The sequence below is a fragment of the Ahaetulla prasina genome, chromosome 10 (assembly GCF_028640845.1).
Source record: "Ahaetulla prasina isolate Xishuangbanna chromosome 10, ASM2864084v1, whole genome shotgun sequence".
Classification (NCBI taxonomy): domain Eukaryota; kingdom Metazoa; phylum Chordata; class Lepidosauria; order Squamata; family Colubridae; genus Ahaetulla; species Ahaetulla prasina.
In genome coordinates, this window is record NC_080548.1 from 27,625,787 (window position 1) to 27,639,979 (window position 14,193).

Here is a 14,193-nt window from a genome sequence, read left to right on the forward strand (position 1 = left end):
TGGATGAGCCAAGCACCAGAAGACAGTGAGTTCTAGTCCTGCTTTAGGCATGAAAGCTTGAGTGACTTTGAGCCAATCACCAGGAGACTGTGAATTCTAGTCACACCTTAGATATGAAAGCCGATTGGGTGACTTTGAGCCAATCACCAAGAGACAGTGAGTTCTAGTCACACCTTAGGCATGAAAGCCGACTGGGTGACTTTGAGCCAGTCTCTCTCTCTCTTGTTCCAACCTATCTCACAGGGTTGTTGTGGGGAAAATAGGGGGAGGAAGGAGTATTAGCTATGGTTGCTGCCTTGAGTTATTTATAAAAATAGTAAAAGCAGGATAAACATCTAATAAATAAATTTCTCACCCTACCCAGGGTACAGGGTGCCTTAGAAAAGAACTGGGCAGATTTTAAGTTTGAAGGTTCTGCCTTTAAAAAAAACAAAACACCTTAAGATTTCAAGGTCCACTAACTGATTCCATTTCTAAAATAAGATTTTTGGGCTTGAGGGGCAGAGCTACCGTATATACTCGAATATAAGCCGATCCGAGTATAAGCCGAGGTCCCCAATTTTACCCCAAAAACTGGGGTAAACTGGGGACTCGAGTATAAGCCGAGGGTGGGAAATGAGGCACCTACCGGTCGGCGAAACCCTCCCTCCCTCGGCCAAGAAGGCTGGCGGCTCCCCCGCCCCGCCCTCTCACTGCACCGGCAGGGCTTCCCCGCGCTAAAGCAAAAGCCCGCCAAGTTCGCGCCGGCCGGTATAATGTGAAAAAAACGAAAAAAAAAAAAACTCGAGTATAAGCCGTATATACTCGAGTATAAGCCGAGGGGACGTTTTTCAGCACAAAAAACATGCTGAAAAACTCGGCTTATACTCGAGTATATACGGTAAGTAAAAAATGGAGGGCAGAGTTCAAAGTTAGTGGAGTGGAATGCCATAAAACAGTGTTTCTTAACCGTGACCACTTGAAAATGTGTGGACTTCAACTTCCAGAATTCCCCAGCCAGCATTTTTTATTTTATTTTATTTTGCATTTATATCCCGCCCTTCTCCGAAGACTCAGGGTGGCTTACACTATGTCAAGCAATAGTCTTCATCCATTTGTATATTATATACAAAGTCAACTTATTGCCCCCAACAATCTGGGTCCGCATTTTACCTACCTTATAAAGGATGGAAGGCTGAGTCAACCTTGGGCCTGGTGGGGCTTGAACCTGCAGTAATTGCAAGCAGCTGCTGTTAATAACAGACTGCATTAGTCTGTTGAGCCACCATGATGATGATGATGAACTTCAAGACTCGTTGACTCCCGCCCCTCCCACCGTGCAAATCTAAATCTTAATTTCTACAATTCGTTTGGCCCAATTTAGTGATGTGGAATCCCTATTTTTTTTTTTTTTTTGGCACTACATATAAACCAACCGAGAACCTTTTTGATCTAGTGCAAATCATCCCATCCTCTTCCGGGAGATGTTGATTTCAATTTTGACTTCTCTCTGTTTTGGAGCATCAGCTGTTTCAAAAACGGTGTGTGCGTGCATGTGTGAAAAATGAGACATGGGAGACAGTTTTCGCAGCCAATGGCAGTTCAGAAGAGGAATAGCTGTTGGTAGCACATGCACATTTGAGTCACTTTTCTCCTCCAACGATCGGGTTTGGCATGTTCTTATATAACCTTGGCAAAGGAGACGCAGTTTGGTTAAAAAAAAAAAGAATATGGAAAAATAAGACAAGAAAAAAACCCTTGCTTGCTCCTTGCTCATTGTGTCAACAATTCTGGTCTGTCTTTCATCTCTGTATTTTGCCGCTAATGCCAAGAGGCACAAGAATAGACTAGACTAGACTAGAATAGAATAGAATAGAATAGAATAGAATAAACAGAGTTGGAAGGGACCTTGGAGGTCTTCTAGTCCAATCCCCTGCTTAGGCAGGAAACCCTACACCACTTCAGACAAATGGTTATCCAACATCTTCTTAAAAACGTCCAGTGTTGGAGCATTCACAACTTCTGCAGGCAAGTTGTCCCACTGATTAATTGTTCTAACTGTCAGGAAATTTCTCCTTAATTCTAAATTGCTTCTCTCCTTGATTAGTTTCCACCCATTGCTTCTTGTCCTACCCTCAGGTGCCTTGGAGAATAGCTTGATTCCCTCTTCTTTGTGGCAGCCCCTGAGATATTGGAACACTGCTATCATGTCTCCCCTAGTTCTTCTTTTTATTAAACTAGACATACCCAGTTCCTGCAACTGTTCTTCATATGTTTTAGCCTCCAGTCCCCTAATCATCTTGGTTGCTCTTCTCTGCACGAAGGGACAGGATTTCTGTCCTGGGTAGATTGGCTTTGAAGATTAGATTTACTGCATTTAACCAATCAGCCACTGATAATTGCTAGATGCGGTTATCAGATCCGGGATCAATTAGGCTTACCGGTAATTTGGGGGGATGATTTTGGATTAAAGCTTGTGGTAAATTTTCTATGAGTCAATTACCATAACAGTTGGTTAACAGAAGGTTTGGGGGATTTTAATCTTGCCTCTATTTTTTTTGGTCATTATTATGGATAATCTTTATTATTTTTATATCTTTGTATATTATTTGTATCACGATTGTCTTCCCTCTTAACTATTTTGCTATTGATATAAAATTCTTTGGGCCTGTTTTGTCAGGGGTGGGAGATTCACACTGTTGTATTATGTTCATCAGCATCCAACCAGGAAGGATGCTACCCTGTCAGAGGTGGTTTTCAGCAGGTTCTGACCAGTTCTGGCAAACTGGGAGTGGAAATTTTGAGTAGTTCGGAGAACCGGTAGTAAAAATTCTGACTGGTCCCGCCCCCCTCTATTTTCTGCCTCCCGAGTCTGATTGGGAGGAAATGGGGATTTTGCAGCAACCTTCCCCTGGAGTGGGGAGGGAATGGAGATTTTGCAGTATCTTTCCCCTGCCACGCCCACCAAGCCACGCCCACCTAGCCATGCCATGCCTACCAAGCCACACTCACAGAACCGGTAATAAAGAAATTTGAAATCCACCACTTGGTTGAGCCTTGCTGGGTGATGCAATCTCCCCAGGTGCCATGTGGCGAGTTCTATTGCTAGATGGGTAGAGGGCTAATCCTACCTTTGTTGGATCTTGGGTCAGGGCATTTGCTTATGAATAGACCTAGCTATCTCTTTATCTCTTAAGTGGTGACATCTGCTGTGGGCTATTGAGGAGGGTGTGGGGGGGCTATTAAAAGTGAGTCTGCTTCCTGCCTCAAAAAACATCTTTCTCCATTTGTCATCATCCAGGGAGGTATAATATTTTATTACCTTTTTAATATTTCCTAGATCATTTCATTCTTCTAGGAGAGGGGTGGGTGCTAACTTCCTACAGGTCCTGAGACCCGATCCTAAAAAATTTTCCCCCATCTTTTTTTTATTTATTTGCATTTATATCCCATCCTTCTCCAAAGACTCAGGGCGGCTTATACTATGTCAAGCAACAGTCTTCATCCATTTGTATATTATATACAAAGTCAACTTTTATTGCCCCCAACAATCTGGGTCCTCATTTTACCTACCTTATAAAGGATGGAAGGCTGAGTCAACCTTGGGCCTGGTGGGGCTTGAACCTGCAGTAATTGCAAGCAGCTGTGTTTAATAACAGGCTGTCTTACCAGTCTGAGCCACAGAGGCCCCTTTTATGAAACAAGCTGTCCTTGCCTCTCTCCCTGACCCGCCTGACTGATGGGTACGATTCCTGAGCAGAGTTATTACTGGAGTGGCCCCTTGATCCAGCTGCTGCCTCACGTATCCATCCATCACCTGGTCTGGCAGCGGATAACCTTGAAGAGAAAAGAGCTGGTTTTTCGAAAGTCTGTGTGTGTGTGTGTGTGTGTGTGTGGAGGTGGAAAGGATGCTGTGCTGGTGGCCAGAAGGCGGCACCAGCGAAGGAGGCCGGGGTTGAGGCATGGGCTAATCGATTCTTTTGGGTGCCCCTTCCAGGCCCAGAGACATTAAATGGAGCCGAGCGAACGACACGTTGCCCGAGCGAGCTCTGATAGAGGGCGAAGTGCTGACCATCCCCAGCCTTAGCATGCTGGATAACGGCACGTACTCGTGCCAAGTGGCCAATAAACATGGACGGTCCTCGGACCAGTACGTCCTGGTGGTTTATGGTAAGTCAAAGCAAAATTTTTGCAGCCTCCTCGGCTTCTGCCTCAACCTCACGTTCCCGATCTTCCGGCAGTTGCTCCTTTTGGTCTTTGTGGTCCCAAGTCCCAGCTGCCGCACTTGGGTCTAGGACAGTGGTTCTCAACCTGTGGGTCGCGACCCCGTTGGGGGTCGAATGACGATTTGCCAGGGGTCACCTAAGACCATCAGAAATATGGGAAGTATATACTTGCGAGTCGAAGAATTGCGCTCCATTGGTTGACTCCACAAGCCAGCTGCAGGCTCTTCAAATCGCTAGCCGAATTCGGCTTGAGGCGCGATGAATTAAAAAAGAGAGAAATCTTTGCTCTGATGTCTCCCTCTCAAGCCAGCTGCAATCACTCCCAATCGCTAGCCTAATCTGGCTTCAGGCGCGATAAACTTAATAGGGGAGGAGTCTCCGCTTTAATGCCTCCGTCCTCAAGGCAATCGCAAGCAGTTCAGATCGCTAGCCAATACGGTTTCAGGCGCGATAAATTCAAAAAAACAGTTTGCCGCTTTTCCCCCCCTTCTGCGGTTGGGGTCGCCACATCGTGGGGAATTGTGTTAAAGGGGTCGCAGCACTATAAAGGTTGAGAACCACTGGTCTAGGACAACTGGCCACGGGCAACTCATCATGGGACAACTCACCATGGCTAATTCGCCACGGGCCAATTTGCCGCAGAAGAAGAAGTCTAACATTAATATCAAAAGAAATGGCGGAATATAATCATTGAAGGAAAGGATGTCGAAGGAGGGACATGTGAATGACAAAAATTGAAATGTTTTTAAAATAATTTTAACTACCGTATTTTTCGGAGTATAAGACACACTCCTCCCCACCCCCGAAAGAGGCTGAAAATTTGGATACGACTTATACGTAGTCAAAAATGTGAGGCATGGAGGAGGCGATGGTCTGTGGCAATCCCTGCAGCCTGGAACAACTGATTGGGGTATTCAAGCGGTCAGGCTGTAATAATGTACTGAAGCTGACTTGGTTGTTCGCTATTTGCTGCAAGGACTGTCAAGAGTTTGCAGCAGCAATCACATCCAGAAAGCACACGCCAGTAACTGATTCATCAGGATTCAATAACTTCTCTTCATATATAATATAAAAGTAAATATACAATACCAAAAGCAGGTTTTCCAACACAAGCAAAACCCAAGCGGAGGAGAGGAGTTTCAGTTTTAGTTTCAGAGGTCGGCACAGCATGCAGCTTTAGAACAGTTGGCCTAAGCCAGTGACGGTTAACCTTTTTGGTGCTTAGTGCCCAAAGTGCAAGCGTGCATGCCCGAACCCCCAAAATTCAATGCGAGCGCCCCCCACGCGTGTGCCCCGCCCCCTGTTTTGGCTTCCAGGTTGGTGCAGGAGGCTTTCCAGTTCCAAAATGGGGCACGCTGCGAGTCCCCAGATGGAGATGGAGCCTTTTTCAGTCTGGGTCAGCCAGCTGTTGGTGAGAACCAACTGCAAAGCTCATCCTTCCAGGTCAAGACGAAATCCAACAGTGATTTTTTTTTTTCATGAGGCAACTGGACTTCCTGGTTTTTCTTTGAAGACATTTCACTTCTCATCCAAGAAGCTTCTTCAGCTCTGAAGAACTCTTCTCTTCTGAAGAACTGAAGGCGCTTCTTGGATGAGAAGTGAAACGTCTTCAAAGAAAAACAAAAAAGCCCAGTTGCCTCTGGAAAACAAAACAAAACCCGGGACAACCATGACCTGGATGACTTGAGAATCTCCAGAGACGTCAAGGGGAAACGTTTTCTGCTGAGGCCTGTGGTAGAAATGGCTGCTGATTCGGGCCCTTGGCTCCCTGCTGCCAAGAGGCAGGGTGGCCAGAAATAGGAAAAATGGAGGAGACCCTTCCTTCCCCCTTTTCTTTTGCAAAGCAGCGCAATTCTTGCCAGAGGCGTTTCCACCTTCATTTCGTGTCTTCAGCACCTTCCTTCTCCTTTGCAGATCCTGGGGCTATTGTAGAGGCCCAGACTTCAGTGCCCTATGCCATTGTAGGGGGCATCCTGGCTCTCCTCGTTTTTCTCGTCATCTGTGTACTCATCGTCATGGTGTGGTGCTCCATCCGGCAGAAAGGTGAGTGAGGGGAACCCAGGAGGGTCTCTTTAAGTTACCTCGTCTCTCACTGCTAACCAAGGAATGGAAACCTGGTGTTCATTTTCGGATTGCTTCTAAGTGGACATTGCAAGCATGTTATCATATTTTTCGGCCAAAAGACGCACCGGAATATAAGACGCACCAAGATTTTAAAGAGGAAAACAAGAAAAAATACGTTTTTGCCCTCCCCAGCCCCCAGGAGCACTCTGTAGGCCTCCCAAACTCTCTGCGGGTCCCGTTTTTGCAAAAATCAGGCCCGTTTTTCGCAAAAATGTGGTGTGCAGAGGGTTTGGGAGGCCTGCAGAGTGCTCTGGGGGCCGGGGAGGGCAAAAACGTGACATATGGGAGGTTTGGGAGGCCAAAAATGGGCCCATTTCTCGCAAAAAGTCGTCAGAGGCTTTTCTTTCTTTTAAAGGCAAAAAAAATGCTTTTAAAAGAAAAGAAAAGCCTCTGACAATCAGGCAACTCAGCTGAGATCGTCAGAGGAGCCTTTTAAAAGCATTTTCTTACAACCTCTTCAGCCGAGTTAAAAAAAAAAAAAGCTGGCCACGTCCACCCAGTCACATTACCCCACCAACACCAAGCCACGCCCACAGAACCGGTAGTAACAAATTTCACATTTCACCCCTGTTCTATTCTGTCTGACCCTAGTGGGATGAGCAGATACCTCCAGCCTCACAAATAACTTGGCCTTGTACATACCTTAAATAATACGCCAGAGCTAACAGCCATGTAGGTGTGTGAGTTGGGTTGAAATATGATGGCACTTGACATGATCTATGAGTGTCACGGTTTGCTGGCTCTCCTGTGGCTTGCAAGAGTTATTATTGTCTGCCTTCCTGGACTGAAGCTGCTGTTTTTTTGGCATCCAGTCGAATTGGGATGGGTTTGTGATTCAGCCCCGACGGGCTGTAATTCTTAAGATGAGTCTTCTAGGCAAAGCACTCCCACCTTGGAGCCAACAGCTGTAAGACTTCTGTTGCAGACCCGCACAGCCACGATGTCTCTTGTGGCTGGTGGGATGACAGTCACAACCTCTGAAGGACACTGGATTGACAAAAGCTGCCCAAACCATAAAGCCAGATGCCTGCCTGGCTCTTCCTTATCATCTTTGTTCTGTTACCCAGAGAATACCCTGTTTCCCCATCCCCCCCCAAAAAAAGACCCAACCAGAAAATAAGCCCCTAGCACAGCGGTTCTCAACCTGTGGGTTGCGACCCCGTTGGGGGTCGAATGACGATTTGCCGGGGGTCGCCTAAGACCATCGGAAATATGGGAAGTATACTTGCGAGTCGAAGAATTGCGCTCCAATGGTTGACTCCACAAGCCAGCTGCAGACTCTTCAAATCGCTAGCCAAATTCGGCTTCAGGCGCGATGAATTAAAAAAGAGACAAATCTTTGCTCTGATGTCTCCCTCTCAAGCCGGCTGCAATCACTCCCAATCGCTAGCCTAATCTGGCTTCAGGCACGATAAACTTAATAGGAGAGGAGTCTCCGCTTTAATGCCTCCGTCCTCAAGGCAATCGCAAGCAGTTCAGATCGCTAGCCAATACAGCTTCAGGCGCGATAAATTCAAAAAAACAGTTTGCCGCTTTTCCCCCCCTTCTGCGGCTGCTGAGGCGCGCTGAGATCGCTGCCTAAAAAAAATAATTTTACGGTTGGGGTTGCCACATCGTGGGGAATTGTATTAAAGGTTGAGAACCATTGCCCTAGCAGGATTTTTCAGGATGCTCGTACTATAAGCCCTACCCCAAAAATAAGCCCCAGTTAACATCGTCAGCAGATGGAGGCGTTTAGTACTGTATTTCCCCCAAAATAAGACCCAACCGGAAAATGATTTTTCAGGATGCTCGTAATATAAGCCCTACTCCAAAAATAAGCCCCAATTAAGATCATCAACCAGACGGAGGCGTTTAGTACTGTATTTCCCCCAAAATAAGACCTAACCGGAAAATAAGCCATAATGTGTCTTTTGGAGCAAAAATTAATATAAGACCCGATCTTATTTTGGGGAAAACACAGTAATAACAAGGTTATTATTCCAACCTTGTTAAACCTGGGGCATTGGGGAATGCTGCATGACATGATCCAGTAATATGGGTTAAATTTATTAGTGAAAAGTTGGTCCAGTTTCTTGTCCTGGGATTTTCTTTTTGAGGAAGGGAGGTCTCTAGAGTTGAGCGTCTTCCCCTCAACTCTTGCTTCTTGTTCTTCCAACCCTCCTGAGATCAAACCTTCAAGTCAATTGAAGGGTGGTCCAGTCAGAGTGGCATTCTGGGTTGATTGGTTGGTTGAATCAACCTCTATAGCCATCTCAACCAGCGACTGTTGTTGAAATGAATTTTAAAAAGAAGGTCCCTCAAAGGGCAATCGTTTTATCCCTTGGAATAAAGTCTTGTCATGCATCCAAAGCTCGTCTGACCAGCTCCACCGATGTCAGTGTGGAGAAGAGCCATCATGTTTAATCCTTCAGCTTCCTTACCTTCCAATTCACAGAGGACCAAAGCTGACTTTCATTTCTTCCCCCCTGCTTAAGATACTAAAGAGCGGCAGAACATGAGGAAACCTTCTGTTCAATCAATAAAAATTGTGCCAGAAAACTGTAGGAGAGAGACTACGGTTTATACAGAGAATAAAGATTCTAAACTGATGCCCCATTTGGCTCCTCCCCCAGAGCCAGGGGGGAGGAGTCAAGCGGAGCATCAGTTTAGAATCTTCATGCCGTCACAACAGGACAAAATGTAATACCCTCCTCCCAAACACCATTAACCCTTATTTAATTCTACCCATGTGCAAACCGATAGTCTGAGACAATTCCTATTTACCAAGTTTTTTTATTTTATATTATTTGTACATATCAATGTGTGAATAGTGTGATAGCTTGGTATCACACATTTTAATGCAAATAGACATAATATTATTACTCATAGTTATTACTTTTGATTTTCATTGTTTCATATTGTTAGAAAAATACCTAATACTACCACCCTTCAATTTCTAAACCTCTCTCTTATTATTACATATTTCTTATACAAATATATACATCCTCCACCACCAATCATCCTCACCAGATTCAAACCCAAACCCATCCCACAGACGAAACACAACCACCATCCAGAAGCCAGAACATGCTGGCACCACTGGCTACTGCGCCCCTCTCCAATCCCTATACAAAGCAAGCTGACACACGCCAGGAACGCATGACAAGACCTCAGACTCGAAGCCAAACCAAAACCCAGGATGCTGCATCACAGCCATCTGCTCAAGACATCACATCACAGAACTCCAGAGGCCACAACACCAAAGCTCAGGAACAAAAGACTAGGACCACACCCACACAGGATGCTACGAAGCAGCCGACCAATCTGCAAACACCCACTCCATCTACCAATCAAGATGCAACCACACAGCCAACCAACCCGCTCACAGCAACACTCCCCACCTCCCCACCAGTATTTATAGAGAGACGGGAGCTCCAACCACGCTTTGCTCACACAAGCAAGAAGCCGAAAGCACCAGCCTGAAGATGATGAGTGAGACTTTGTCGAAACGTCGCCAAGATACTCTCAACCTTGCACGGGAAAAGACCCGTATATGCCAAGACCTACACACACACACACACACACACACACACACACACACACACACGTATACTATTATTCCCCTCTAATTTCTATCTCTATTTTAACTTTTTTTAATGTTACCGTAATATTCAGACATTTCTTTTCTATCTTCTGCCTTTCACCTGCTATGTTATTTCATATTTCCCTTATTTAACTCTTCACATCTATTAATATTAAAGTTTCATCCATCGTGCTTTCATTCTTCAGTGTTTTAGTGTACACTTCTAGTACCAATCACAGTCGTTTAAACACACAGAGTAAATCTATTCATGTTCTTTCCAATCATCCAATCCGTGTAATCCTACTATTAATACACCATGCTTACATTAAAATATATTCTGTGCATAGGCTTGAGGGATAAATCAGTAATTTTAGACTTTCGGTATGGACCTGGTTGTTTGTACCTGCCACCAACTTAAGGATGAACTAGACCGGAGGTCTCCAATCTTGGCAACTTTAAGAATTGCAGGCTTCAACTCTCAGAATTCTGAGAGTTGAAGTCCACAATTCTTAAAAGTTGCCAAGGTTGGAGACAGTGGTGGGATTCAACCTGTGTAACAACCGATTCACTGAGTGCATGTGCGCCAAAGACGCACTCGGCACACGCACTATGTTTAAAAACAGCTTTAAAACTTACCTTCTACTTCAGGCCCAGTGAGTGAAACAGCTGAGGCGCGGCAATCCGCTCTGCCGCGTATAGTGCAGGGACGGGCAGGCAGGCCCAGCTGATCGTCGGAGCTAACGGTTCGCCTGAACCGGTCTGAACCGGCTGAATCCCACTCCTGGTTGGAGAACCCTGAACTGGACAAGAGTGGAGCCAGTTTGGGGGACACACTTAATCTACCCTCCTCTCTCTCTCTCTCTCCCTCCCACCCCTCTTTTCTGCCATCACAGGTTCCTACTTGACGCATGAGGCCAGCGGTCTGGATGAGCACGGAGAAGCCCGCGAGGCTTTTCTGAATGGCGGAGATGGTCATAAACGCAAGGAGGAGTTTTTCATCTAAGCCGGAGGAAGGAAGAGGAGGAGGAGGAGGAGGAGAAGTGGGAGGGAAAGGGGTGTTTGGGTGCTGTGTGGGGAGAAGCTGGTGAAGGAAGGGGGTCTGCACTGGAAAAGGGGAGAGGATTGGAGAAAAGCCGGGTGGGGGTGGGGTGGGGAGGGCTGGCTTCAAAAAAAACGGAAAAACCCGAACGAAAAAAAAAACGCTTTAAGGAATACAAAAAAAACAACAACAACCACCCCATCGTGTACAAAACCGACCACCTGCGGGCTGCCACTCTTTCCCCCCCCCCCCCGTTTGATTTTTGAAACCGAGGACTTTTTAACCCCTCCCCTTATCCAGGAAGCTCCACCCCCTCCCCTCTGCCTTCAGATGCCTCTTCCCACCAAAACCTTTGCATTCCCCACCCTGTTAATTTGGTAGGGCTGGGCAGGCAATGCTTGGCTCCGTCCCCCACCCCTTCCTCCCCCCCAAAAAAAGGGAGGATGGGGGGGGGTGGGCCAGAGCTGCAGCATTTTTTTCCCCCCTTTGGGGTGGAATCAGTACTTTTGAGGGAGGTGGGGGGAAAGGGGCTGTTTGTAAATAAAAGTCCGAATGGGAGATGGAAGACCCACGGGATGTTGAAGGTGAGGGGACCTCCCAGTGCCCCCTCCACCTCCCCACCACCACCATTCCTTGTTAGATCCAACCTTCCCAGGTATTAGCACTGAGATTCACAGTATCTGGGGAGGGAGGGCAGAGCTTATGGGGGTAGCTTTGGGGGCACCCCGGTCTTCGGGATGGATGGAGAACCCTTAGACCTTTGAGTTCCGAGGTTCTGGATGACCATGGAGAACCTTGTGTCTGCGTCCTTCACCCTCCGCCGTCCCGCCATTCAGGAGTGCCGCGGCATGATGGGCATCTGCCCCGAGAGGCGTCTTGGGGATGTCTTGAGGGGAAGGGGTGGGGGTCTCTTCAGGGTGGGTGGGCGGGTGGGGGAAAAATCCTTTTCGGCTGCATGCTTTTCCCGGTCAGAGCCGGGCTGCTCGAGGACTTCTTGGGCTGTCAGAAGCAGGTTTTTATTTCTTCAAAGCCATGATAGTTTTGGGGAGGGCGAGGGCGGGCGAGGGAGGGAGGAAAAAGGACGGGGGAAGGGGGGGTTGTCTGTCTCTCTCTGTCTGTCTGTCTGTCTCATCCTTGTTATTGTGACCTTCTTGGCGGGAGGGCAGGAAATGGGCCCCACGAAGCCCACTTGAGCATCCAGTTCCCCGCACCATGGTCACCCCTTGTCATCCGTCCATCTGGACAGCAGCACAGCTTGTTGGGCCAGCTTCTGCGGAAGGTGGAAGACATGGCTATTTTTTTTTATTTTATTGTTACGGTTGTGTTTTTTTAAAAGTCCAGCCGGCTTAAATATATTGGTGAATGCAGATTACAGTTGACTTGTCTCCAGCTCCTCGTCCCTCCCTCCTTCCCTCCCTCCCTCTCTCCCTCTCTCCTTCCCTTTTGTGTAGTTGGTAATGACCATCCTGCTCTCTGAACTAAGACCCCAGGAAAAAAATAGGTAGCCTAGACCAGGGGTCTCCAACCTTGGTCCCTTTAAGGCTTTGCTGGCTGAGGGAGTCTGGGAGTTGAAGTCCACAAGTCTTAAAGGGACCAAGGTTGGAGACCCCTGGCCTAGACCAGGGGTCTCCAACCTTGGCAACTTTTAAGTCTTGTGGACTTCAACTCCCAGAGTTCCTCAGCCAGTTTTTTGGGAGTTGTAAGTCCAACGGTCTTACAAGTTGCCAAGGTTGGAGACCCCTGGTCTAGGCTACCCTCTCCTCTTCTTCTTCCTTTTCTTCTTCTTTCCTTCTCTCTTCCCCCCCTCCCCCTCTCCTCTTTCTCTTCCTCTCCTTTCCTTCTTCTCTTTTCCTCTCCTTGTCCTCTCCTCTTCTCCCTCTCCTTCCTGCTCCTCCTTTCCCCAGTCCGTCTCCATCAGAAGAAGCTGATTTTGGCCGCTCTGCAAAACGAAACAAACAAACAAAAAAAAAACCAGAACCAGAACCGAAACGTAGAGACCGCTCAGCCTCCAGGCATGGATCCTGTTTCAATGAACTTCACCTTCTAAGATGCAGCTGTGGTAGAAGATGGGGTTCCGGAGCCACTCTTAAAAACATCCGCTTTGCCCCAGGGACAATTGCAACTTGGACTGCTGTGGATTTAAAAAAAATAATAATAATAATGCCTGGAATAGCTGAATTTTGGAGAACTTCGTCTTGGAACGCCTTTCCTATCGCACCATTCCCAAGGCAGCTGCCGTTCCCCGCCCCCCCCCCCTTCTTGTGTTTCGCCCCCAAAGGGTATTTCCAACACGTTCTCTCAACGTCCTAACGCCTGGTGATTCCCGATGGTTCCTTCCAGGTTTTTTTGCCGACTTTTCTCATTTGTGCCAGTAAAAATGCCCACCCTTTCCTTCTTCCCTGCCGTTCTCTCTGCAAATCTCCCCACCCCCTCCACTCTCCCCATATCCCTCCCCACTTTGTCTCTTATCTGGGGGGAAAAAAACCCCTTGCAAACAAACAAACACACAAAAAACCAGAAGAAGAAACTGACCGTGTGATTCTGTGTCCGTCTCTGGCTCGCAGTTTTTTTATTTTATATTGTTTGTGTCTTGGAAAGAAGGGGAGATTAAAAAAAAAAAAAGGAAAAATATAATAATTAATATATAACTGGGGATTGGGATGTGTATAGAGGGGCTTATTCCTCTGCAGCCCAAGACTGTTTCCCCCCGTGCCCGAAAGTTAATATATATGTAAATATCTATGTCTGCCTTTTAACCACCTTTGATACTTCAATAAATCCCCCTGATTAATTCTTTTAACACCAGTGGTTGTGCGATCCTTGTTCATGAGCGTGCACAAGCCAGCAGTGAAGGTTGCAGAACCCAGGGGGTGGAGGGGGGGGGGCGCACAACCTGCACATAATGGGATACATTCACTAAGCCAGAAGTTGGGAACAATGGCTTTTTTTATGACTTGTGGACTTCAACTCCCAGAATTCCTGAGCCAGCATGGCTCATAAAAGGGCCATAGTTCCCCATACTGGTTGATGAATTCTGGGAGTTGAAGTCCACAAGACTTAAAGGGACCAAGGTTGGAGACCCCCTGCTCTATAGTGTCGTTTTGAGGGTAGGAGTTGAAACAGTTTATGTCCAGGATGCGAGGGATCTGCAAATATTTTCACGGCCCTCTTCTTGATTCGTGCAGTATACAGGTCCTCAATGGAAGGCAAGTTGGTAGCCATTGTTTTTTCTGCCGTTCTGATGATCCTCTGAAGTCTGT

At 46.9% G+C, this 14,193-nt stretch overlaps 1 protein-coding gene across 1 annotated transcript in view; it reads left to right on the forward strand.

The window, feature by feature from the left end:
- Nucleotides 1-11,825, forward strand: part of CADM4 (cell adhesion molecule 4) — a 202,290-nt gene extending 190,465 nt beyond the window's left edge. Inside the window, exons 7-9 of the mRNA XM_058196348.1 lie at nucleotides 3,977-4,149; nucleotides 6,120-6,248; nucleotides 10,788-11,825. Of these exons, the coding sequence (XP_058052331.1) occupies nucleotides 3,977-4,149; nucleotides 6,120-6,248; nucleotides 10,788-10,897 (412 nt within the window). The 3' untranslated portion in view covers nucleotides 10,898-11,825. The remainder of the gene's footprint in view (nucleotides 1-3,976; nucleotides 4,150-6,119; nucleotides 6,249-10,787) is intronic.
- Nucleotides 11,826-14,193: the final 2,368 nt, after the last annotated feature.